Genomic DNA, 27578 nt, shown 5'->3' on the forward strand with positions numbered 1-27578 from the left:
ATTTTATTCCTAACTTTTTTTTAATCAATTGTGTTTCTTCTTCTGGCTGAGATGGATAATAATTAATAATTAAGATTCATAGAATATTGTTGGAGGTAGCTCATGAGGACCCAGAGTGCTCTATTGAAAAGCATCAAATCAGCCATTAATCTATGAGCAGCATCACGTACATCCATGTAATTTTCCAGGACACATGGCTCGTGTAAAGCTGGTGAAAGTGAGGGCACATCAGTTTTCTAATTAATTTATTAACCCTTTCACTGACTGGGCAAACATTTCATTTACTTAGGTCTGACAGCTTATAGGCTAATTTGTTATTGTTGTATTTATATACAGTATTATTAACACTGAGGAGTATCATTTCTTTCTTTCTGTTTACCTTCTTCCTTTGCAGATTTTGTCATCTTACAGTGGTGATACTTACCTGTTGGTGAAGATTCGCAGTCATCCAGGTCATGATAACTTTATGCTCTATAACAAAGGCAAGGTTTGCTTTTTAACAGGCCCCAGGCTTCCTGTCATTTTTGTAAAAATGGCCCCAGGCAAAGCTTGTTGAGTGTCCCTGTTGGGCCAAGTGTTTGGCAGACGTTTTGCTTTACTTGTGCTGTGCTGCCACCCTGTGGCTCAAACTCACCGCAGCATACTGTTACAGGTCTGAAAAATAGTAGCCTTTATTTTCTACTGGTGGTATTTACAGGTGGTGTGGCGTGCTGTCTTGGTACATGTGATAAAGCACATAGTAGAAAGATATGAACACATCTCAGGCAAAGAAAAGCATAACCAAAGACCAAACAGACATTTGGATGTGGAAAAGATAAATATCCTATCTAACGTGTGCAGTTGTTTAAAAACTACAGAGAGAATGAGGCTTCAGCATTGCCCTTCAGCATCCAGTGAGTAAACGTACGCTCTTTCCCCACAAACATGTGCCCTGCTAAATTATTCAAATGAATGACAAATAGTTCTAGCATTACTCAAAAAAAGAACAACAATCAATATTACAGGAATCACAGAATAACATTGAATTTTGATTGAACACAAATAAAATAATACATTAGAAAAAAGCACTACATTAAAACGGCTGCAGATGAGACTGTGAAGACACTGATGTTTGGTTGACATTAGCCAGAGTTACTGTGGATATAGCTTGTATGTTGCAAGGTGATTCGACTCCTAAAATAGTTCACATAGAAAAAACATTTTTATGTTTGTAGTACACTTCAGAACTAGGAATTGACTGTTTAGTGGTTTGAAAGTCAATACAAAATGTTGGCGTAGTTGTAATACATGTTTTTGTCTTTAATGTTTTTTATTCAAATTTTTAAAAATAGTCTAATTTTGGAGGGCAGTACCTCAGGGAACACTGTAAGATTAAATAAATGTTCAAGAACCGCTTTAAATACGAGAAAAAAATGAACTCCAAAGTTCTTCAAACTGATTAAACTAAATGGCTGTCCGCAACACCTTGAAAAATATTATTGGCTCTGATACACAAGCTGTAACTGCAGTCACTGCGGCTTAACTGACGTTTGAGATTATTGACGATACGTTTGGTTTGTGAAACAGTAAGCTTTCCATAAATAATAAAAAGAACCTTAAATTCTGACAAATAATATTCTCTTTTACATTGATATACAAACAACATAACAAAAAGATCATAAATACAGGGCAGACTGGCGCCCCTGACATTCAATAAACATTAATAGTACTGTGTTTAATAAATGCAATATGATTTAAGTACATTGTCAGTTGGTGTTGTGGTGGGAAACATCACATTTCGATAAACTAATAAGCCAATCTGGCTTCATCATGCGAAAGTGTAGCTTTGATAATTGGGGACTGTAACATTCTTTTGAAACGACAGAACAGAAGCGCTAAAAGAAGAACTGATATGAAGAAACAAGAAGAAACTAATGCTAGGCGAGTGAAATGGATACATAAGCCAAATCTCCAAACTCATATTGCAGTTAAAAAAAGGGACACTGTAAGCCTTCAAATCCAACAATACGAAATATGAAGCCTTGAATTTGCCATGTAGAAGATAATATTTTAATATTTCAGGCTATCCTATACATACTTGTATTAAATTACATACTGTATTTTTTTATATTCCATTTTAGGCTAAACTCTAGTATTAAAATTCATACTGTCAAAGGGCTCTGCTGAGGTGTGACTCAGCAATTATGACTAATACACAAATACGGTAACTGGTTTGACTGAAGTACTTATGTACAAATACTGTTTGTCTTATTTACACAATTCTATGAGATGATAGAAATAATATTTTATCTTAATGTGTGGAGGAAAGATATACTTTAGACACAACCCTGATTCAAAATTTCTTTTTTTTACGATAATATTAATTACTGCCAAGTGGTGCATTTTTATAAAATACGTATTTGCAGTTCCGTTTCTCCAAGATACTGACATGTAGTTTCTAGTTTTCTGCATCATAGAGGGGATCAATATAAACAATAAATGTCTTGAGGTAAAAACTCACGAAAAATATATGGAGGATTTAAAAGTCTGGGATGCAGAGTAATAAAAACAGCAAAGTGGGGGACATGAGGACAGGATGTCAAGTTTTATCCCTGATAAAATAATGTCCCATGGGGATGAATGACGGCAGGCACTTGAATGTCATGGTTCTGTGTGTGTGTGTGTGTGTGTGTGTGTGTGTGTGTGTGTGTGTGTGTGTGTGTATGGCTTGTTGCTGTGTTCAAGCGGTGGACTTGCTGGAGAAAATGCTGGTGCTAGACACAGCATTTTCTCCAGCAAGTCCACCGCCTCTGCACCGCCCCAACTTTACGCTGAACAGCATGCCAAAAAAGAAACCCAAAGCAGAGACATAACACCAAGGCTGTGAATGCCCGGACCCCAATTCATCTCCATCAAATGACGGCGGCTCAAAGCTGAGTACCTCCTCGTAGGTTAACCCTGAGAGACAATTAAGAGCGTGGAAGGTTAGGTACAAATTATTTCCGCAGCTATTCCACGCACAACTTGCATCTACCTATTTTCTCCCCTACAGTCATCCACAATGCGACAACTTACTCTTCCATTCTTCAATTTCCAGCTCGCGGCTTTCAAAGCTCTGGTCATAAGGCTCCGCTTCGGGCTCGTCGTCTGGATCGTGGTACTGGGAAAAGTACGGGTGGGCCAGGGCCTCAGATGCCGTAATCCGTTTGTCTGTGTCTAGCACCAGCATTTTCTCCAGCAAGTCCACCGCTTGAACACAGCAACAAGAAAACGATGATGAGTATGTGGAAAAGGAAAGGCAAACTAGAAATATGACCGCAAGGTTGTATGTTTCCGCCAACCGGTCAAGTTGCAGTTTACATCGATGTCTGTCAAGACTCACATATGCAGACTCAGATATGCAGAGAAGACTTTGAAGGAATTTTATGTATTAAATGTATTTTGGTAAAATGTAAGTTATCACTATATTGACATGTATTATTCCAGCAACATGACAGAACAACTGTCACCTGAAGCTCAACATCAGCAAAATGAACAATGGCTCAAATATGGATGCTGCTGTAAAGAAGCTATAATTGCTAGACTGTGGATGCTTCGTTAACATCATCCCCCAGCACAGAAAATCTATTCAATCAGCGCAGTTTCAAAGTGGGCACCCAAGATTAGTGTCACCAATTCACTATCAGACCAAATGTCTCACCAGTTCTGAGATATGATGTTAAATAATGACCAGAAAAGTGTTTTTTTTGCAGACAATTATAGTATCAAATCAAAGTTTACTTTTGACCTTTTGGATAAAACATGCCATCACTTCACCATTTCATCCTATCATTCATTTGTGTGAAATTTTGTTATAACTAGCGAATTCCTGAGTTATGGCCAAAACATGCTTTATGAGATATTGTCTTCACATGAATGTATGTGAGGTCACAGTAATCCTGGCCTTTGACCACCAAAATCTAATTAGTTTATTGTTGAGTCCAAGTGGATATTTGTGCTAAATTTAAAGAAACTCCCTCAATGTGTTCCTGAAAAAACATTTTTGCAAGAAAGGTATGGACAGCATAAAAGCATAATGCCTGCGTCCATGGTTGTTTGCTTGTGCAGGGGTATAAAAAACACCATCTAAACCTTAATAAGCCAGTATTAGTGAATAGGTGCTGAAACTATAAAACGTAGCTGTGGTCAGTATTTATCATTGTGGATTATTTAAATGAGGCTAACATGTTAAGGAATTGAGGAAAATTCTACCCACAAAAATAAAACAGTGACTTTATGATGCCACTAGAGGGACTCAGTGAGCCAAGAGTAGTTTGAGCCGCAAAGTGACTGAAAAGGGAACTTACCAAGAGGGTTGGCACCAACAAACACATCAGCAAAGTTCCTCTTGGGCATGTGGGCAAGTGAGTTAATGTAGTTCCTCGCCTGTGAAAAAACATTAACAAAAACAGCGAAACTGTAAAAGATAACACAGGTTGCACTTTGTCGCCTACAGCTTGAAAATCTTTGACACACCTAACATTACTGAACTAAACTCACCTCGTGCAAAGACTATCCTTACTGTGCACCCTTCAAGTGAGCCATGCTTCAAACACTTTCACTACCACCCAAACCACACACATTACACAAACACTGTTCCCTAATTTCCAGAATCTAGATGTGTTACCGAAGCCACATATCACACCGCCAAAGCACTCTGGGAAGCCTTGCTGAGATAAGCACGGTGAGTCAGAGAGGAAACAGGGAGTAAGTGGAGTGAGAGAAGAGGCAAACAGGCAGACATCGCAAAAACACTCCAATACAACACATCAAGTCTGAAATTGGTCTTGCAAACAGGACTGCGGTTTGGCTCTGATTCCACCTCGGGGAGGTGAGGTGGGTTTGGGGGGGTCGGGGTAGTCGGGGCTCGCGGGAAGGTGGAGGGCATCTCACCTCGTGGCTGGGCATCCTGCTTATGAGGGAGGCCGGAGGCGTTCCCGTCAGGCGCATTATCTGCTGCAGCTGGTTTATATCTTTAGCTTCCGAGTCAAGGGGCATCAAAACATGGAGGTCAGCATGTCACAGAGGTTAGGGTGGTTAGGGTAGGGGGTGTATGGAGGGGGTGGGGGTGCGATGGATGGATGGATGGAGGAGGGGGGGCACACGCAGTGTGAGGATGAAGAGGATTTATGAGGAGGAAAAAGGTTTCTGAGCTTCAATATTCAGCTGACTACAACCTATAATGAAGTACCCAGGTATTTATGGACACTGTAACCCAGCGCTGCACTACAGGCCTCTAACTGTCAGACGAAAACTACTGGAGTTCACAACACATGCTAGAAATAAGTGAGATCCAAAGCCTTGTGCTGAAGTGAAAATAAAGCCAGTGAGAAAAAGACAACCCACAATTTCAGGGCAGAACAGGTGTAGCTTAGAAGTAGTAGTAGTAGCAGTATAAAGTGGTAAAGTAGATTGTTGAACCCTTGCCAAGGCAACAGAGACAGGCAGGAGGGGCAACCCAACAGAACTGGGCGAGATGGTACTTGACACTCACAGGCTCCGAGGAGATTTTCATCAAGAGCTCGGGCTCTGGGGTTCCGATGAGCTTCATTATACGACTCAACTGATCAATGTCTAACACGCTGACATGAAGGAAAACAGGAGGGATGGAGGGTGTTTGATCAGGAGAGAGGGGTGAGAGTACAACAGTCAAGAGCCGTCATTCTTTCATTCAATCAAAGGAAAATGAAAGAAAAAAGTTGACTCATATTAACTCAATCAACTCAAATGTGTAATGCCTTCACACACTGTGATGCATCATTAATAGTTACTGATTACAACATTTAGATGGTGAGTAAAATTAGTTTCATTCATTACTTTGGGTTATATTGTTTTGTTTAATCACGCGAAACTAAGCTTTTCCCTCATAGCGTGACATGCAGTATTAGGCAATTTAGCTAGTTTTCAATTCAGAAAAAAAGACAAAACACAAGGAAGAAGGACTACCACTGGAAATGACAACAAATAGTAAAAGATATCACCAGTCCCAAAACACATTCAATCTACAAATGATATTAAACTATGAAAAGCAGCAATTTCTGAAATTAGAGACGCTGGAACCCGAGAATGTTAAGCATAAACAAAACAAACAAAGTGCATGTAGTCAAATTGTAAAATGCTGAAATGTCATCGATCATTAGTAAACAAATGTTTTTACTGTACGAAGCTTCAGTACACTGTCAGTGCAGTTAAAGAAATGCTTCACCCATAAAATAAACATTTGTATAGCAATTACTCACCTCGTGTTACCTTGAATTCATGAAGAAAACATCTTTCTCACGTGCCTCCACAGATAACGAATAATCCAAAAACTAAAAAAATTCTTCATGAATTGAAGTCATAAGGGTCCACGTTTAAAAAAAAAAAAAACAGCAAAACTGTATCAAAATATCTCTTAAACTCTCACACAACTCGTGCAGCATAATCTCATTTAACCAGTTGTATGCTCAGTACTTCTCAAACACATGAATTTTCGAATAAAAACCCATACTATTTCAAACATTTCTGCATATGTATAGTAGCTTTTTAATTCAAATGCATGTGTTTGGGAAGTACTGAGCATACAGCTTGTTAAATGAGATTACGCTGCATGAGTAAATAAGACTTAAATGAGACTTAGAATAAATCGCTGGGGTTGTGTGTGAGTTTGTAAACCGATGTTTTGATATAGTTTTGCTGTTGTTCAACGCAGCCCCCCTTTAACTCAATTCATCAAGATATTTCTCAGTTTTGGGATTTTTATTCAAAAACTGAAGGTATCATGGGGTGATTAATTGATATAACATATGGTCATTTAGTGGGTGATGCTTTCTTTTTATAATGTGCAGGAGCTTATAAGATGCAAATTTTTTATTTATTTTTTTACTTTTTTCTTTGTAGTCTCTATACACATGAGCAAAGATCACCTTTCACTGAGACAGGTAAAATGAGACAGACCTGAAAAACTATTGTACTCTGTATGTTTAACTATGCCTTGTGGGTGGGAAGCTCCATCACCTCTCGGGCCAATTTACGTTTGGTGTGAGGGCACGCATTCAAAACATACACCCACGGAGCATGCAGAGAAGGAGTGAATGGCTTGATTGATCACTCCGAGCAGGAATAGCAAACGCATTGCAACAGCAAGCCTGTGCTATTGATCTTGAACGGGACACTGACCTCAGCAATGTGTTCCAAAATCTGCATGAAGGTGTGTGCGTGTTGTATTTACACAGTGTCTCCCTGTGTGATTTTGTATTAAAACACTGTCATGTTGTTCTGCTGCTGCATGGGAAGCTTTTGTGGGAGGGAAACAGGAAGGTGTACCGTATCTTGGAGAAGCAGCAGAGACAAAAGTGGGCAGTGCTGAGTCATAGACCACAGCGGACTCTTAACTCCAATCACATGCATGCACATAGTCTCACACACACACACACACACACACACACACACACACACACACACACACACACACACACACACACACACACACACACACACACACACACACACACACACACACACACATCAGCTTCCTTGACTATTCTGGCATGCAGCTCATGAAAGTCAATACTCAGCAATGCTTCTGAGTCAGCTTGAAGTAGGTAAAACTGTGTAAGTGGGTGTGTGTATTCGAAACACTGTGTGGTGTTAGCAACAAAGCAACAGCTTGAATGCGGGGAACAATAAATCACTGACAAGTATATACACAAAAGAGGAGTATGCATCCATCTACTGCCTCTTCCAAATCTATAACCACAGACCTACAGTACAAGCTGACTCCAAGGAGCAATTTTATTTTTGCAGGGAAATGTCAGCGGTAGAAGGATACGGTCTGTGCCAGGGAAGAGCGTCTGTCCAGTAAGTAGTTCAGCCATGATGCAGCCCACCGACCAGATATCCACTATTACATGTAAGGAAGAGAAACGAAACATCCAGCACAATGAACACTTCAGAATATGAGACAACTTGACTGTTTCATGTTTGGTATCAGTTACATTACATTCATTTTCCCCCAGCACAAGTTTCTTAAAAGCACAAAAAGGCTTCTCATGGGACTCATACAAGATTTTAAAGGTCCAGTGTGTAGGATTTATAAGGATATTTTGGCAGCAATAGATTATAAGTATGCTTTCTAAATGAGAATTGTTGTGTTTTCATTACTGCAGAATAAGCTGTTTATATCCACACAGGGAGTGGGTTCTCATTTAAGGAGATCTTCATGTGCCCTAACCGTGTTTGGGACAAACCAAACACTGGCTCCAGATAAGGCCATATGCATTTTTTTGTCTGCCACTGTAGTTAAAAGCCCGTCTGCAATGAGTAGCAATCAGAGTTATACTGATTTGTAACGTGAAACTGCTTTAATCAGTGCTTCAACCCGTTTCAATTACGAAGAGGAGGAGACATCTGCGGATAATTTTGCCTCTAGTGAAAACTTACTGAACATCTGAATCTCAAGATTACCCATTAGCAGGTGGCTAATACACTGATTTGCAACATGATACTGCTTTACTTCACTTTGAAACTGCTTTACTTCACTTTTTTACTGTTTTTAATCACCTGGTCTGTTTGTTTTGGAGGAAGTCTGCAAGCCTCACCACTAGATGTCACTAAATACCCCTAAATCTTACACACTTCCCCTTAAAAATGATGTTAAGTTTGTAATTTTCAATACAACAATTCAGTGTGCAACTTTTTTCCAAAATCTCTTAAACATACAGTGCTGTTGAGCTGTGATTTTTGTTTTTGGTTAATTTTCAACATTAATATGTGCTGTATATCTGGTGCAAAACAACTCTAAAAAGACTGATCCAATCACCTTCGTTCAATATGAAAATCTCTGCATTTAAATTTAGTGCACAAGATAAAAGAAAGCAAAAATTGTTCATGAAAAAAAATGCTACACCTGATTTTTTGAAGTATTGTAGTCTAAGAATTATAAAATGGAACAAAAGCAGGCACTTTATCAAAGGTGTTATACAACTGTTGGCACAACAAAAAAGACTTTAACACTTAAACTTCTTCTAAAATCTATTTGACCATTTATAACCAACACCATAAAGTCAGGTCAGATATCCGCTTTGGCCACTTTGGCTAGTGTTGCACCTTAAAAAATTGAAAAGCTGCCCCAGTTTTTCTATTATCAACCTCATCATTTCTTATGTAATAAAGTCTTAACAGTGACGCCACAGAAGAAAACCTACAGATATCTGGTGAAATCGTATATCAGAGATGTGTACTGTGGACAACAAAAACTCACACATTATGTTTCAATACTTCAATTATTGTATAACACTTTTGTCAAATTGAACACTGATGTTTGTAAATTACGATCCTTAAACACACAAATGTTTGCAAGCTATATCAAAACAAGCTATTCCCTATTGCACATTATCTAATATTATATTCAGTTTGGGTGCAAGAAATTATGATTCACTGTGTGTTTGTGTGTACCTGTCATGTTGTAGTGCATCCAGTTGAGCATGATTTCTGGGGCTCGGTACCACCGTGTGGCTACGTAACCCGTCATCTCATCATCTGTATGCCGCGCCAAACCAAAGTCCAGGATCTGAGGGACAAAGAGAGGAAACAGCGTACGATTTAACATCTTCCAGTCCTCTTCCTAAAATCAATCTTATACTGTGAGCCTTGTTGACTTTTTCTCACCTTGAGCTCACAGTCTTCATTCACAGCCAGATTACTGGGCTTCAAGTCCTGAGAAGAAACGATGGCAAGACGTAAAAGTCAAGACGGGAGACAGAAGCAGTGGAGAGGTTTCCTGTTCTTTCCTGTTTATGTTAACCAAACACTATACAGCATAGCTGCTGTGGCATTCATTGTTTCAGCCTTTGTAGCTGACCCCTCTTCAGGAGGTTAGAACGTGTTTTCTCTGAACAAGAGAATCTATCAGACTTCAAAGCTCAAGTGTAAAAAAAAAAGCACATTAAACAGGCATGACTTACTCTGTGGATGATATCTGCAGAATGGATGTACTGTGGGAGGAAAAAACAAAATAATGATGATCCATATCAAATTACACTTCATATGAACACAGTACTAAGGCAGGACATGGACATTTCTTTTAAATAACAGCTATTTTTGGTATATGCCATTTCATCTGTTTTTTTTTAAAACACATATTGCAGATTATGATTGAAAATTGAGTAAGCGTGTTTAGGAGGTCCTCTTGACTTCTATCTCAGACATAAATTGCCATCATGCAAATGTAGTTGCAATGACACGTCGGTTCTTGATATTATCTTGCAAGAAATGACGCGGCTGATGAAAAGTTACCAATCTAGCTGGCAAATTTTAGTGAAATGAACTGTTACATTCTGTTGCATAACCAGATTATTTTTAACTGCTTTGTGTTGCTGTTAAGTTGCATGGGAATTATATTTTATGCACTTTGCAACCTGCGGCTAGTTTAATAAAAGTTTCAATCTGTAAAGCCAGCCTTACTTTGGGGTTACTGTGTCAGATGTCAAAGTTCACTTTAACAGGTTACAGAAAAACTTTAAATAGGACTGTTTTCATTCAACGGACCATCAGATAGACTAGCAGACAGCAGTTTCTTACTAAAACTGCGTCTATAGCTACTTAACCAAATTGGGGAAAAAGGAACATCTAGTATTTTCAACACACCAACAAAGGAAAAGTTAGTACCTTAACTTACCAAGTTCAGATCAGTTTAGTGAACAGCCCACTGATCAAAAGGGAGTTAAGCACCAATTTTTTTGTGAAAGGCTGGGTGTGCCACTGACCTTTAAGCCTCTGAGGATCTGGTAGATGAGGAACTGGACGTGGTCATCGGTCAACTTTTGACACTTGACTATGTTGTTGAGGTCTGCACCCATCAAATGGGTCACCAAATACCTGCAAATCATACATAGCAGCTGATGAAATGTAGTCTCCTCTGCATCTTTGTTTGACTCATTTTCTTCCCGATATTTCTTATTGAGTTATTACAGTAAAAAAAAAAAATCCATTAAAATAACTTTATTTACCATCTGCAATAATGACCTCATAAAACTCTGACTTCAACTATTATTTGTTTTCGTTACTGTTCTGTGTAACTTTGCCAATATAAAAGAAAGGCCAGTGGTTCATGCATAATTTATACACTTTAAAAGGGGAAAAAGGGAAAGAAGCTGATATGAAGAGTGGGAAAAAGAAAATGTTTGACTGTTTCACTTATCTTTCCTTGATAGTGTAATGTTTATACAGCCAACAAATCAGCTAAAGAAGGGAAAATATAAAAGAAGTGTAGATGTGAAGTTTCTACATGCTACATCTGCTCCATCTGACCTCATTCCACAAGAGACCAGTTGTTGGCTGGCCTCTTAACATTGTGTGTGCATCTGCTCCTCTTACAAGGATTGATTTCACAATGTTGCTGTCTTTATTACTGGTCACGTAAAAGAGAAGTGTCACCTCTTTATTATGCAACTTCAGTGCTGGGTCCCTGTTTTTTGTGTGTGTGTGTGTGTGTGTGTGTGTGTGTGTGTGTGTGTGTGTGTGGCTTCATCTCACATTTCCACGAATGTGCAACATGCTGATGACGCCACACCATGCAGAGAATTCAAGGATGCTGATTGAGTATTCTGTGCACATACACACACAAACACACACACACACACAGTACCCCCAGAGACCGCCAGATGGCTGTTACCATGGAGACTCACTGTGATGTGCACAGTGCACAAGTTCACCCTATGATCACCTTGGTAAAACGTGCCACGTGCTAGACTCACACGAAATTATGAGCTGCGGGGTTATGATGCGTTTATATCTTTGCGATCGTATTTATCTTGCAATCATCTGCTGATATGAAAGGTTCTATTGTGTGAGGAAATGAGGGAAACTAAAGACAGCTCGAGACTGATGGGAGGCAAAGAATGACAAGGACAGAGAGGCAGAGGAAATTTTAAAAGACAGGAGTGTTGGAGTGAGAAAAAGTGGGACTTACACATCATTGAACTCCTCTAAACTTGTTGCTGGCGTGAAAACATCTAATAGACCAATCACCTGAAGACAAAAAAAAGGACAAAATTAACAAAATTTGTGACAGAGATTTCAAATGAACAAAAATGCAGCTTTCATTTGGTTTTGATAAATAATCATTTGATAATTCGGAGTATCAGCATGCATGCTTTTAATGAAAAACATGTTTTGACAATATACTTGACAAACAACTGTGTGGCGTCTCTATAACGTTTAAGTATTGACCGTGATTTTATCCTGTAATATCTTAAATTAAATTTCATTCAGTCAAACAAGCAGGACCGTCTTGCATCCAGTTTCAAGGACTCATGCTTGCTTTATGTTTAGTGACGTACATGTGGTTATCTTCGCACTTTGTTTTGGTTTCTGTGCCGTTTAGTCACATAAATTGAACTGATAACAACCACAAAAGATATAATTTCAGGAGAAGCAGCAAACATTATCTGTTTGTGCATCATGCAGACAGGACAGGCACCAGCAGTGTTATATGATGTGTCTAAGTGTGAAAAGGGAAAATAAATATTAAAAGTCCAGTGTTTAGGATTTAGGGGGATGTTCTGGCAGAAACAGAATAAAATATAATAAGTATGTTTTCTTTAGTATATATGCACCTAAAAATAAAAACTGTCGTGTTTTCATTACCTTAGAAAGAGCCGTTTATATCTACAAAAGGAGTGGGTCCTCGTTCATAGGCTCTAACATGTTTCTACAGTGGCCCAAAATAGACAAACTATACACTGACTCTTGATGACGCCATTTGTATCGTTGCATTTTTACATCAAGCGGTCCTTCCACGACAAGCAGTGTTGAAAAAAACACTGAACTCCTTTTTTCATTGTTTTTAACAGTTTAAATCACTGAGTCTGTTTGTTTTAGAGAGGAGGAGACCCCGGTGGATAATTGGTCTCCAGGTAAAAACCTATTGAACAATTAACAATAAAGGAATCAAAAGTTCCTGCTTGGCACACAGGAAAAGTTTTATGTGGTTGCAATCTGCAATCCTCATTGTTTCACGCCACGAAATCCAACACACTGCTCCTTTAAGACACTTGGCACAAAAGCAATGCGTCATATTCGATTGGGTTACATTTAACTGGTTTACCATGCTGATCCAACAATAGCAAGTTGTTTCTAACAGCTCTTCAATTTAGAGCATGTTGCATTTGCTTTTATTCACTAACTTTATACAGACTTCGGCAGTTAGATTTGTTAAAAGTCCCTTTCAGTCAGTGAAAATGCCATTTACAAGATCTACTCATTACAGTGAATAGGTGACTTTGGTGTCTGACAGGAAAATCAAAAATATATGTAAGTGACAGTGTGATGGACTAAGATAATAATTATGTGCACATGGCAGACTTATTTTAAAGTATTAAGATTTAAACTGAGCAAAAAAAGATAAAGAGAAGAAAGACAGGAAACATATTAGAAGATAATCGTGTGTGTGTGTGTGTGTGTGTGTTTATCTACAGCACATGTGTATGCACACAATCGTACACATGCCTGCTACCACAGTGGCAGAGAGCAGCCCTGAGTGCCACCCTGCCCCCGCCCCCTGGAGAGAGACTGACGAAGATAGGTACCATAAAGCACAGGAGCAGCCCGCCCACACAGAGCACAAAACCACGGCTGATTGGCTGGCCTGAGCCACAACAAACAGCTGATTGGTCCACACAGGCTTTCCAAAATCAAAATCCGGGGAGTCTCCTGGCAACAGCGTGAGCACAACACAGAATCCCTCTCTGTGTAAAGCACAGGTAGGTATTAAAATGCTTTGATGATTTAGGAACAAAAAAACAGAGCTTTATGCAATCGTCCCAGTTATGATGAAACAGAAACTGGCAAAACATGCTCATTAATGAATACAAACGGCAAAACAACCTGTTTAATGAGCTATCTGGACCACTACTCTGATTTTATTTTGATTTTGTTGTGCAAGTCAGTTTTTATACAACCGACATCTTGCATTTGGCACAGTGATATAGGCACTGATTCTGTATAATCCTACATAATCCTAGTAATCCTGTTTTTTTTTTTTTTTTAAATGAATGCACTGAGGTATTTAACTAGTTGTACCAGAACACCATGCAACACTAATTCTTACTACTTAAAAAAAGAGTGCTCAAGCTGTTCAAGCAGTGAAGTAAAATAGGATTCAAGAAAAGCAATGAAAAACAATGTTCACAGGAAATTGAATTAACTTGAAATGAGCTTTCATATCAACACTGGATCTGCTGCACTGTTCGTCTCAAACTGCTGCTCGAGGGTTTCCACCCTTTTTGAGACCTTCCATACTTCTTCAAGCTGCAGTTTCTGTATTCCTTTGTGCGTGTGTGTGCGTATGTGTGCGTGTGTGTGCGTGTGTGTGCGCGCGTGTGTGTGCGTGTGTGTGTGTGTTTGTGTGCGCGCGCGCTTCATCTAAAACTGCTGTTCTCCACAGTGCCTGGTGATACTGGAGAAGACCCAGTCTACCCTGCCACTCATCAGTAAGCTCTCTAACACTATTTTTTCTACCTATTACAATGGCTAACAGCAAACTATAGAGTAAACCCTTTACAATGAAAAATTCCCCTTTTTCCCCTTACAAAGACCACAGCACCAGCAGAAACTTCCAGTTTTACTCACACACACACCATTCACTTGCTCCCACACAGTACACAGCAACACATCACCTGCACTTCAGCTTGAGAAATCATAACCACTGTTGTTACATAACATAAGAGGATCCAAGCTATTTGGTCAAAGTGTTAGCTGGATGCATAAACATTATACAGGAACTAAGAACTGTTTGCATTTTCTATGTGGGTAAGTGTCTGCATGATGTTGTGCCTACGTACGCACATAGACACTGAAAGCTAAAACACAAGCAGCGGAGATTGCAGGAGGGGAACTAAAGCTGCTTCCTGAAAATATTAGAGTAAAATGGCATGAGCCAAAATTGCTGCAGCAACAGAATGAGATGACAGGAACAGACGCCGCAGAATGTGATGACGGGACTGCAGTTGTAAACCTGTTTGGTGACTCACTGCTCACCAAGTGGTGCAGCACAACAGGCTTTGATAGCTCGTGGGGAAAACCTCTTTTCTGCCAGGACATCACACAGGCTGACCTCAGGCCCCCCTTGCTTGGGGTTTGTGTGTGTTCATGTGTTTGTTTACACTGACACACATGATAGTAATAGAAAGCAATTTAGACCTCAAGTTGTTGCCATTTCATCAAGCCCCCCTGTATTGTTAAACTCCTGTTATAGTGATGTGGGAGGGAGGTTTTTACAGCTAGCTGGACAGGGACTGAAGCTTTGCTTCACACTTTATTAAGTACAAGACTGTTTATTGATATTTGCATGTAAACACTGATTAAGAATTGATCCGAGTAAAAGTAGATTGTTGTGACTGCATCTAATGCATGCCATTTGTGTACCAGGCATTAGTGGTCGACTGATATATCGCTTTGGCCGACTAATCAACGCTGATAGGACGTATTGCGAACTATCATTGTCATTGGAAGCTGGCTCAGATACTGGCCAATGGCCGGTCTGTCTCCACCTGTCATGTGGAGAGGTACATCACCTGCTGGAGCTGTTGAGGAGAGGGCTGTGTTCAATGATCAGTGGGTATAGCTCCAAAAATAAAAAAAAAAAGCAGGTCATTTCTGTTGTGTGGGTGTGCCTACGTTTATTGTTCTTCATTTTAACATTTATTTCCATTACACACTCGGTTGGACTTGGGCGGCACGGTGGTGTAGTAGTTAGCACTGCTCACAGCAAGAGAGTCCCAGGTTCATGTCCTACCTGTGTCCGTGTGGGTTTTTTCTGGGCACCCTGGCTTCCTCCCACGTTCCAAAGATATGCAGGTTAGATTAATTGGTAACCCTAAAGTGCCTGTAGGTGTGAATGTGAGCATGAATGGTTGTCTGTGCATTGTATATGTGTCAGCCCTGCGATAGTCTGGAGACATGTCCAGGGTAACTCTTATCAGGATATGCAATTATGGCTAATCAATAACTCGGCTGGACTTTAATGGCACTATAGAGAAAGTCCCAACTGAGTGAATGCCACCACTTTTTGTTTTAAATTAAAAGCCCTGCAGCATTTTCAACTACTCTCTCTCCCCCCATCACACTGTCCTATCGAATAAAGGCAAAAAGCCAAAAAAGAAAAATCTAAAAAGTAAAATAAAATTCTGCACTCTAAAGAATCTTGATATAAATCACATTTGATTTTTTTCCAGTCCTGCGAAATCACAAAATACTCAAAGTAACTGAAATATGTATTTCAAATGCAAGTAACAGAAATACTGCCCATTTTTGATCTCCATTTTTTATGGAGGCTCTGTAGTTAGTTGATGTTAAGTTCCAGTTTAATATATCACTTTAGGTATACATTAGTTTGCCGTGGATGTCTGATTCAACAGTTATCCAGTCTCTAATAAAGTTTTAAAAAAAAAAAAGTTAATGTCCAACACTTTTTCATGGGGGGCTGATATCTGCTGATAAATAAATCTGCTTTCGGCTGAGAAATAAATCTACTTACAGCTTTTTACTGTTCTAAACTATCGTTATTTTATCAGCCTTTAAAAATCATGCGACTCCTACTATGTATACACGACATTACAGTGTCTCCAACTGGTGTTGTGTGTACCTTCTTCACAAAAGGAGTCCACCTGAACAGAAACTGGAACTTTTTAGATAGCTCAAAGCTCTATAAAACCCTCCCTTGCAGAATATTTACAACATCTTGAGCTGTCAAACAGTCTGAGCTCTGTCATTACAGGTGTTTCTCGGTTGTTTTGATTCTAATTTAAGCTCCCTATCAATTCCTATTACACTTGGGTCAGCGTACACATAGCTATAATCCTGAGGGCAGATCAAATGAGCACCGGTAATCATTATAAGCTTCAAGTCTACAAGGATACAGACAACATGACGATTTAACCAGTGATGAATAGCGCCTGCTTCTGCATGTTAGCAGAAACTGTGTAAACCTCGTGTGCAGCTTCATGTGCACACATTTACAATCCTGGCTTAAGAGCTAAACTACAGAACAATGCATATATACACACAGGAGTCAGGCATTAGGTGGATGCTTAAGACTGGGCGGTGGAGGTGAGGGTGGGATGGTTGCAGGCGACTTACATTCTCGTGCTTCATGTGTTTGAGCAGTCGCAGCTCTCTGTAGGTTCTCTTTGCGTGGATGATTGACTGAAAAGGTCTGGACAACTTCTTCACCGCTATCTTCAGGCCGGATTTGTCATCATACGCCGAACTGAAAGACAAAGTGTTTGGCATTTGTAAGACCTTGATTGTAAAAAGGAAACACGTCACATCAGGCTTATAGTAACTGTCATATCAAAACCGTAAACATTTCCCTTCATTTACCTAAGAATGAGATGTGTTTCACGAGACTGCGTAGGTGGCCTTAACCCAGTAAACAAAAGCAAATAATTGCATAACACTGAGCTCTTGGTTAGGTTTCGCTTCTTATTATACTCTGCAGCCTAAGGCTGTACAGGAGAACATGACTGAACATGTTGTTGAATATCAGCGGCATTGTGTACAACACCAGTAGAGTGTGAAAACCCACCAATTGTTTGCTAGAATAAGAATTAATAAGACAATATGTTAGTGAGTGAGTTGCATATAAATAGCAGTGTTCAGGCATAGTTAGAGAATCCATTTCTATCATAATGTGGTTCACATGTTCCTGGGGGTTGGTACTATAAATGTAACCTCAAACTATCAGGATGAACACTTGACACTGGACACTGAAAATCTGTTATTACTGCTCCATTTGATATTTTTCATTCTTTAGTTGTTAAAGAAATTAACTGCTAGCTACAACATGTTTATTTTCAATCCATCAAAACATCATTATATGATATTTTTTTTTACAGCAATTCAAGAACAACAATGTAACATGGGGTCCCTTTTTTATTATTATGTGTCCCCTCTCTACAGTCACAGAGTGGAGATTTGATCTGTTGATCTGTTGTGAGAGCTGATCAGATCAGATTGATGGATAAGAGGAGCAGCTGCTGCAGAGGCAGTGAATGCAAACCTTAAGACCAGGAAAAAGTAACCACTGAGTTTCATTTTCACTGCTGCTCCATTAATACCAAAAGTATGCTCCACGCTACGGGAGTGTGGTGCAATGTTTAACTGAACAGTATATAAAGTCTTTGCAACAGCACTCCAATGAAAAGTCCAGCTCAAAAGATGTAAAATCAACATGTGGCGGCAGATGTTTTGATTGTGGCGGGCAGCGAATGAATGCATGGGAAACCCTGTATTTACTGCATATCTAACCTCAAACCCTCAAAATCAGAACCTGCCTGCGAGTCTGTCTGAGCTTTCCACATGAGTTTGTATGGCATGTTTTGTCATAATTTATCCTTTCATTCCATATTTTTCTCATTATATTGTAATGAATGTAACAGGATACATTGTTGTCACTGTGGGGGCAGTGTAAAAGAAAAAAGGAAGGGAAAAAACAGGCATGGCAAAAAGGACTTAGTGGCAAAAGTAGTGTGGCAAAAGGGAGGAGTAACGTAAAAGCTGAAGGTGAAATGTGCTCCAGGTGTGCTGTCAACAAAAAATGAACAAGCTTTTACTTAAAAAAAAAGTGTAACATATTTTCTAAGGATAGATAGTGACCACCCTTTTGCCAGGATGTAGGACTGATGAAACCTGTGAAAATCAACATACAATAAGACAGACATTGTGAGGGTAGTGTTGGAAAGAGAGGCAGATGGGCCTTGCCTTCTTAAGAAACACGACATTGCTGCGTTTCCTGTATTTGTAACGGAGCACAACACACTTACAATAAACCACATTCCTTCCAAGTCAATCACTTGAGCTGCATCACAAATGGATGGTTGCAAAATCAGTAAAGAAAAAAAAAAAAAAACAGCGCTCAATGTGTGCTGAACAGTATTGTTTCTTCTTATTGTGGGGTGAAAAATGTAAATTAGAGTTTTTCTTCTTTTTTTTCCCCCATCAAACAACCGAATACACTAATGAAGAGGACCTGCGGGGAGTGCTTAAAGCTCATTCATATATTTTTGTGCAAGCTACTTAATCTATGTGAACTATCTGTACTACTGACCCAGTCTCAGCTGCATTGTGGCCTTCCAGTTAAGAGTTTGGTTCAAGGCCATGTCAACACTACCTGTTACCGAAAGAAATGAGAGTCATTTCCTGTGGACGTATTGGACAAACTGATTAAGAGGTCTCAACTCTCGACCTTTCCGCCACACATAACTGGGCATTCCTGTGTTTCAGTGTAAAACCCCACCAGCAGTAGCATTAAAATTAAATCTATGTTGATGCACAAAGTTATGGTCCTCATAAGTGCCACCACACATCCATAATAGGAACATTAGAGTAAGTGGTGAGATTTTTTTTCCAGTAAGTCAGAGACAATGTCCCACACCCACTGCACTCTATCTCCCAGGCTTGCAGAACAACTGGTATACAGTCTGTGTCACTTGTGAGGGAAAACTTATGCTCCGTGAACACAGAGTATACCAGAGCTAAACTACAACACAAAAGGTGCACGCACAGCATCTTTAAAAAAACTGCTACTAATCTGCAGGACAAACAAGACACGTCTAAACATACACCGTCCAATTAGTGTGTAATAAATGGAAGTGCAATAACACACTGCCATAAAAACATGGGCTGTAAAAAGTAGCAGCGTTATGAGACGTGGATCACGGGGGAAGGAGTGATTGTGAGCAGGAGCCGGAGGGAAGCAGACAGGCAAATGTGTACTTTAAATGACTTGTGGACATGTCTAAGTGTTGTGTCCTTCCTCTTGCCATCAATTCACTTTACCTCAGGAAATTAGATTCAGAGGAGATTAAGGGGGCAAAAAGATAAAGGCTGCTGCATCATTGCCCAATGGCGCTTCAACACCAGAGCCACCAAAACAGAGATGGATTTCTTCTGCAGCTCAGCTGGTGTGTTACTGATGTTTTTCTCTTCCGTATCCAATCTGCATATATACGTATGTGTGAATAAGATAGCTTATCAGAGTCTGATATGGGGGTGTATTTATGCTGACGAACATAGCTGGCACTATAATATCTGGGCACACACATTACGAGCCTCACAGCTTGATTTTGAGTGATTATAATTTACGCAAGTGTCAGTGGAAGCATATACATTTTAACACAACAACACAGGGCAGTGCAGAGATCTTTACAGAGGCACATACTCAAAGTTAAAGAGGGGCACATAAAACAATATTTTAAAATCACAACACCAACATAATTTACAACTTTAGCTGTCAAATTATAGCAACCCATATTCAAACCGAATGTAAGAAGGTGCATTAAAGCAAACCCCATCATATTACTGTCACTGTCTCTCACCCGCAATAAATAAGACCAATTTTACAACAACCAAAATGGAAGAAAAAGAAAATATGATCTGACATCTACTGCTTGGAGTTAAGAACAATTTTGCCTGAATATTTATATTAACATAAAACCTGATTTTTTGGTGATGTTCATGTGAGAGGAGTTTAGTTTTTATATATATATATATATATATATATATATATATATATATATTTTTTTTTTTTATATTAAAAAAAAATATTTTTTAAATGATATTACAGTTATTTTTAAATGTTTAATGGAACATCAAAATAAAAAGTTGAATGAAATCCTATTTCCCATGTCTGAGCATCTCTGAGACTTTTGACTGAGATTGATTTCAGATGTTTTAAGACTGATTAAGGCCTTGTTTTTTTAGATTAATGAATTCAATGCCTTTTCAAACTTTTTAAGTATAAACAGGGACCCTCATTATCATATCAATATTATTATGTAAATATGGGAAAATTATGAATGGCATGATGTCATCTGAGTTGACTCTTTCTTTTAATTTCTCAAAAATTGTACAGTGATATCACAGTGAATATGTCATAGACATAATAAGGGCTGGGCTAACAAAAATTGCTAAAAGGCTAAAAGTGCCAAAAGAGCACTATGGACATCAACAGACAAAACAGAACTCTTTCCCCTCTGCATGCGCCTGCAACAATATGCTGTGCATCTCTGACATCTGGGATGGCATGTTTCATCTCTAACATGATGAGCATCTTGACTTTCCCAAAACTCAGAATATAGCTTTTTTTTAATACTCAGTACATCAAGTTATTAATACTTTCAGCATTAATCTGAAGTCAAAGCACATTAAAGTAATTATAAGTGTGATTAATTAAAACACAACCTGTTTTACAGGCATTTAACTTCTTAGTCATCCATACACAAGTCAAACAAGAATGCCTGACCTCATTAATTTGCATTACAGTCAACTACAGCACTTCCTCATTTAACCTGTAGGGTTTGGCAGACATAACAATAGACAAGAATACTTCAAAGGTTTTTAGGTATAACTTATTACTAATTTATTTTTTCATTACTAATTTTTTTTCTTCATGTATCTGTGCAACCAACTTGATTATAAATTGCAAAGAGAAATACAATTCAATCAAATCCTCTCAGTCATCATGGAAAGCACATGAGCAGGTATATGGGCCTGTAGCTATTAAGACCTGTTCTTTAATCTGTTTATGGTTATTACAGGAACTAACAGCTGTGAGGTGACTGTTGGGTAGAACATTGTGGACTCAAAAGCAACGTAACAAGTGGGGAGAAGGGGAACAAGTTTTTAATGAGCATGTTTTTAGATGTTCAGCAGTAATCAGCTTCAGGTTCCCTATCATCATCTTGATTTCCTGTAGCTAAGGGACACATCAGTCATCAGCACTTTAATCTTCAACAGTAAATGTTTTGTTATGCAAAAAATGACTAAGGGCACAGTGATGCTTCTAATTTGGCTTCACTCACACAATATCATAAAGGTAAATGGGATTTGATGCTGAACATTTATAAAAATAAATGTGGGATGTTCAGGTGCCAGCGTTTTCTTTAACATTTGTTGCCAGAATTCTGTTGTGGATTTACCTGCCACGGGCTGCTGATGAAATTTAGCTATCTAACTAACTCTGGGACCTTAATAAACAAATAAAATAGGGAAAAAAAATAGATAAGTGACCTGAGTGTTTAAAGAGCCCCATTTACCGTGGTTATGACCTTAGTGAAAGTAATATAACATGGTTGAGATGTTTACATGGCAAAAGCAATAATGCCAGCATTTACAAAATCCAGCTTTAATTAAATTATGACAGGACACATGAACACACTCATTTCCCAATCTGCTCTGTTAACAGTGCAACTGATGAAAGCAAACTGCTCGACTATCCCTCCGCTTCCAGATAAACTGGTTCCCAAGTCTTTAGCGTGTGGTGCAGGGAGTATTGCTCGCAAGACTGACAATCAAGACTGATGAGTTACATACGCCTCACTGTTTCTTTAACTTAACTAGACAATGAAAGTTTCGTTTTATCGGTGAGTAGTTGCAGCAGTTGGTCTTTTAAACAATACATAAAGAGGGATGACTCTCCTGGTGTATCCACCTTAAATGTGTTTGTGAAATGTTTTCTAGATTGGTAGACTTACAAAAGGCAAACGACTGAACTATATTGGTTGCAGAATTTAAGAATATAAATACTTTATATAGTTAAAAGGTCCACTTTTCATTCTCTCCCATTCTTTCATTCATCCATATATCCCTTACTAACTCCCTGCCTTCTTTTTCTATTTTGTAACAAGTAGTTAAAATGCTTATGGTAAATGTAGTGGAATAAAAGTGAAAGTTCCCAGAAATATAATGATTACTCAATTACATTACACAACATAAATCCTACACTATAAACCTTTAAAAGGGATTTTAATAGAGAAATTCATCAGTCAGAGGCTAAAATAATGGAATTTACAAAATGTTATATTGCATGAAGTTGTATCTTCATTATGTCTGCATTTCAGGACTTTCGGGGCTGTAAAGTCTGATTCACTATTTTATATCAAAATCAATGGTTTTACTCTTCTGACATCACAAATGCATTCAGTCATGCACCTCACCTGACCGTATGCAGGAGCTAAAGTCGTGTAAAATTGCTGGTTTTAAACTTAAGCCTCCTGTTTGTTTGGAGAGCTGACAAGTCTCTGAGGTTTAAACCATGTGCGTCAGTTAGAACTCGCCACAATATCACACTTTCTCACCACATAAGCGTCTTCATACAATCCTGTCTTAAACAGCAAAATACCTGATGCGACATACTGTCTGTAAAGCCAAAGTAAAAATGCTGTTCCACTACACGAAGGCTGTAAACACACTTGTGAAAGCTGGAAAAGTCAACACATTATGGACACAAAACAATAAAAAGCAGTAGATTATGAGATAGTGGGTACTTTCATGGCACATTGAGACATTTGCAACAAGCAAATCGCAGTGCATTAAGCTGGTGTAGGAAACTTTTTGTGTTACAAATCTGTCAAAGCTAATGTCTGAACAAACAGATACTTTTAAATGTCTGTGTTTTTGGTAATACGGAAACATTCAAAGATATGAATAGCTTTCTTTCCAACGAGAGATCCAAGTTCTGATTATCAGTAGCTGCTTTTGATAAGTTCTGTGTTGCTCATGAAGAAAAGTTCTTTGTTGTAGTGGCATGTGGTGATACTCTTCACTCAAAGTTTGCATTAATATAGCATTTCAACTTAAATATCCTTTAAAATGTTTATTAAAATGCTTAATAATGTTCAGCAACAAATGTTCTTATTGGTCTGTGCTGAGAATGACTGTTATGATTTCATCAAAGCCTGAAATATTTCATTTTTTTTAAGCCATGATTCATTTCCCTGCACTGAGCAAAAATGAGCAACTGATTTAATATGCATGCATGCCCCATGGGCCTGTATGAGTTTTGTGCTTGTTTCCTCTCAGCTGAGAAAGACCGAACAACACGAGGCACTCAGCACACAGTCCATACTGTAATCCTGGCCAGCAGCATTTATTGTAAATGCTTTCTTTCCACACTAACCCTGGATCACCTCCAAGTCTGACATTTAGAAAATAGAGCAAAGGTCAGAAATAAGGATAAAGTGGTAGTGTTTCTTTTCGTTTAACTCTTGTATCTTGGTGACAAACTGAAGGGGAGAATGATTTAAACCCTTGCGTAGTACATGCCTTCAATATTTAAGAGCTGGGAAGAATTCAACAGGAGGAACGTCATGGCAGCAACAACAAAGACTTTGGCGGCTGAACAACTGAAAGCTTGCGTCCAGCTGACCAACAGCCGTGACACGGTGCCGTGAGGTTATTTATACATATCAGATACCTTCTGAAGAGTTTTAATGACACCCTGCTGTTTGGACCACTCTGCCAGCAGACTTTATTCTAAGTTATACTATTCAAAGGGTTTTGTGATCTTATTATGTTCCCCAGAGACAGGCTGACAACTCCTTGCCCTGGTTGAGGATCTAGTCAAACACAGAGGAAAACACTGAGGAATTTCCTCAAAGGCAACTATAGAATAGCTGCAGGTGACAGAGAGAATGATGCATGTGGACTTTTCTGTAGGGATGGGAATCTTTAGGATTCCTCCAACTTGGTTAGGCAGGCCAGCTAACTGGTCATGATGGAGGTTCTGGCTAAAAGCAGCTTTTTTAATTTTAAAAAGTGTTTATTTGAAAGCATGCTTCAGTCTTCTGTATGAGAATAATGAAATCAAGTGTAATTTAATGACCAACATCCCAGGTTATATGCTGTTTTTGCAAAAACAGAAGTTGATGTGTGTGTTGTGGAGTAAGGCGGGGCAGACACAGAAGTATACTGATGACAAAACACGTATGGGAGCATAATTTCTTTAGAATTTCTTTTTCTGAATGCTACTCAATCTGTGAGTCAACATTTGAGAGAGTACAGGCCTGAGTTTGTAAGAGCAGAATGAAATCTGAGTGTGCAATCCCAATCATACGCACGCACGTTTCAGAGTCTGTTCCTCTCAATTTTCTCTGCTTTTTCAGCAGCTTTTCAAAACTTGAGACTGCAATGGGTCAATTGCAAAGCACTAGCAAGTTGCAACAGGACACACCTACATCTGGACAGAGTCAGCTTTTGGATGTACTGCTCCTCTGTAAGGAGCGATTGCTGACCATATGACTATTTAGGACAACATGATTTATATATTCTATCCCTATATGTCTTATCATTTAGACTATAATTATCGTGGCCATGTAGATCTGCACCGCAGATTAAAGTTCAGCCAAATTCTGTCAATCCAATGGATCCCCTTACACTGTTAACCCACATGTCAGATATGTGCCATGCCACTTGTATTATACTATTATAAATCTTATATTGTCTGCCCAAGAGAGTTCAAGACATGCTATGTGCAAACGGAGGTTACATTAAACACTTGCCACTTAAGCCTGATGAAGTTATTTTATCCTGAAATATTTGCATTTTAATCCTGTATACATATTTCCTGTGTGGTCTGGTTGTATTTAAGTAAAAGAGACTACTGAGAAATAAATATGTATGATCGTTACAACTTTGCTAAAAATAAAAATAAAAAGTTTAAGGTGACCTAAGAATTTTACACAGTGCTGTATTTCTAGTAAAAAATATATTATATGCATAAATGCCTTTTATGTGCAATGGCAAATGTATACCCAGTGATTGTCATAAGTACAACATGAAGTCATGGTTAACTCTTCACTCACCACTAATAATAACTGTACAAACCACACATACTCATACACATACACACATGAGGGTAGAAGTGTGAACCCCCAGCACGGTCTGTTCACACTTCTACCCTCAGGCCGGAGGTACAGAAGTGTGAAATGCAGGACCACTAGACTAAAGAACTCTTTCTTTCCCGCTGCAATCAGACTCCTAAACTGCTGACAGGAGTCCACACAGCAACTACCTCACACACACGACCTCATAACTGTACCAGACAGTTTACTACTTCGTTTACACATGCACAATTGCACTGTTCGAATTTGCACTGTACTGTTTTATTTGCACTGTTCTTTCTACTTCTATTGTAAATTTCTAAATTTCTTCTATTGTAAATTTTTAAATTTTTAAATTTCTATTTCAAATTTCTTTTATATTTGCTAAACGTTAGGCAGTCTGTGGACAGCAAAGTAAGAATTTCATTGTACAGGGAAACATGTTTCCATACTGTGCATATGACAATAAACACTTTGAATCTTGAATCTTGAATACTCAATAGCTGAAGGTGTGAAAGTGGGATCAAAACTGCCAGTAAAAGTTGAAATGACGGCACGCTGCCCTCCATGACTTTGTGATGACTAAAAAGGCGTCACAGCTGAGGCCAGTACCTAACCTCGGGACTGTGAGTCATGGGTGTACCACAACGGGAGAAAGGGTGACATCATTCTAGAGTCATCACCGTCGTCGGATGGTCTCCTGTATTGAAAGCTCTCACTGTGCACGAGGGGGCCTACTTTCTGAAAACCACGTGACCTTCTGGTACTCTGCAGGCTGCACCCAACTGGAAAATGCATAATGCATGCAATGTGCGGATGTGTAAAGTACCAGGTTGTACGTGCAGGACTACAATGGTATTGTCGTGTAAAGCGATTGTTTTGCTAGGTGTTGGTTAACCCTTGCTGCTACCCAGCACAGATCTCCTGAGGAGGTACCACTTTGGCAGATGATGCAAGCGTGGACATGCCACTGATCGCCCTTTTCAGAAGACACTGATAACCGATCAAAAAAACAGTCCGTCTGCACGTTTGATCGAGTAAAACTTGCACACAGAGCTTCCAGTGTGCTCGCAGGAAATAAACGGTATATACAGTTGTCTACAAGAAAGGAGGAAGTCACCGTAAAGAAAAAAATGTGCACAAAAACAAAAATAATCCCCACCCGCCGAAGAAACGCGAACCACACCGAAGCGTGCACGATGTGTCATCGCTTCACGGCAGCCGAAGTATGAAAATGTAAACAAACGGCACAACTCATTTGTCCCCTTTCTTCCACCGGCACCCCTTACAGACTGATAAACAGCCCGTGCGGAGGTAACTCCACCGGGCCTCTATGGGTGGTGGAAACCCGTTTGGTCGTTGTGCAATCGTGCTGTGTGATCTCGGTAGTACTCTGCAACAACTGCTTACCATACGGATCCGTAAGCGCCGGAGCCGACTGGAGACAGATTCTGGTACCGCTCCGGGACCTCCCACATGGTTTTGTTGAGGTCCTGTCGGTAGAAAGTGGGTCTCTCCTTCTGCGACATTCCTGCGGATTTACCAGCCGCGCAGCGACAAAACAAGCCAGCGGAAACTTCTGCCCTCTCTCCTCTCCTCCCCGTGAGGCACGACGTGGTGTGGTGCTGCTCCCTGATAAAACTAAACACTTAGGAGGACGTCTGACACAAAGAAACTTCGGCCGCCCAGTCGTGCAAATTGTTGTGCAAAAATGAAAAATCCCCAACTCTCCGTGCACGTCGGGGCGCTTGGAGACAACTTCCTCTACAAACGGGTCAGGAAGCAGTCTGGACTAGCTTTCGCTGAATTTTTCGCACTGCTCTCTCGCTCTGCTGGCGCGCGGAAACGTGAATGCGCACGTCCCTTCGCCACCGCGCGCTCCCGGGAGTAATTATCTTCTCGCGAGAGCTGAGTCAGGGG

General features: G+C 39.4%; 1 protein-coding gene across 1 annotated transcript; it reads right to left on the reverse strand.

The window, feature by feature from the left end:
* Positions 1 to 2719: 2719 nt before the first annotated feature.
* mapk14b (mitogen-activated protein kinase 14b) lies at positions 2720 to 27485 on the reverse strand. The gene is made up of 12 exons (XM_042499689.1): positions 27069 to 27485; positions 17137 to 17266; positions 11969 to 12027; positions 10764 to 10875; positions 9963 to 9992; positions 9667 to 9714; positions 9454 to 9568; positions 7829 to 7900; positions 4912 to 4991; positions 4326 to 4404; positions 3055 to 3228; positions 2720 to 2937 (listed from the first exon to the last, which is right to left on the reverse strand). The coding sequence occupies exons 1-12, from the start codon at positions 27185 to 27187 to the stop codon at positions 2720 to 2722; spliced, it is 1236 nt and encodes a 411-aa protein (XP_042355623.1). The 5' UTR covers positions 27188 to 27485.
* Between the last annotated feature and the right edge of the window lie 93 nt (positions 27486 to 27578).

Source organism: Plectropomus leopardus, chromosome 2, assembly GCF_008729295.1.
Source record: "Plectropomus leopardus isolate mb chromosome 2, YSFRI_Pleo_2.0, whole genome shotgun sequence".
Classification (NCBI taxonomy): Eukaryota; Metazoa; Chordata; class Actinopteri; order Perciformes; family Serranidae; genus Plectropomus; species Plectropomus leopardus.

What these genes read in the sequence shown, in the direction of transcription:
- mapk14b (XM_042499689.1), bottom strand. Translation starts at nt 27,187, where the DNA reads ATGTCGCAGAAGGAGAGACCCACTTTCTACCGACAGGACCTCAACAAA. An exon ending in AACACATGAAGCACGAGAAT is followed by an intron (nt 12,028 to 17,136) that starts GTAAGTCGCCTG and finishes TTTTGTCTTCAG; the next exon opens with GTGATTGGTCTATTAGATGT. An exon ending in GATGCACTACAACATGACAG is followed by an intron (nt 7,901 to 9,453) that starts GTACACACAAAC and finishes TACATGTAATAG; the next exon opens with TGGATATCTGGTCGGTGGGC.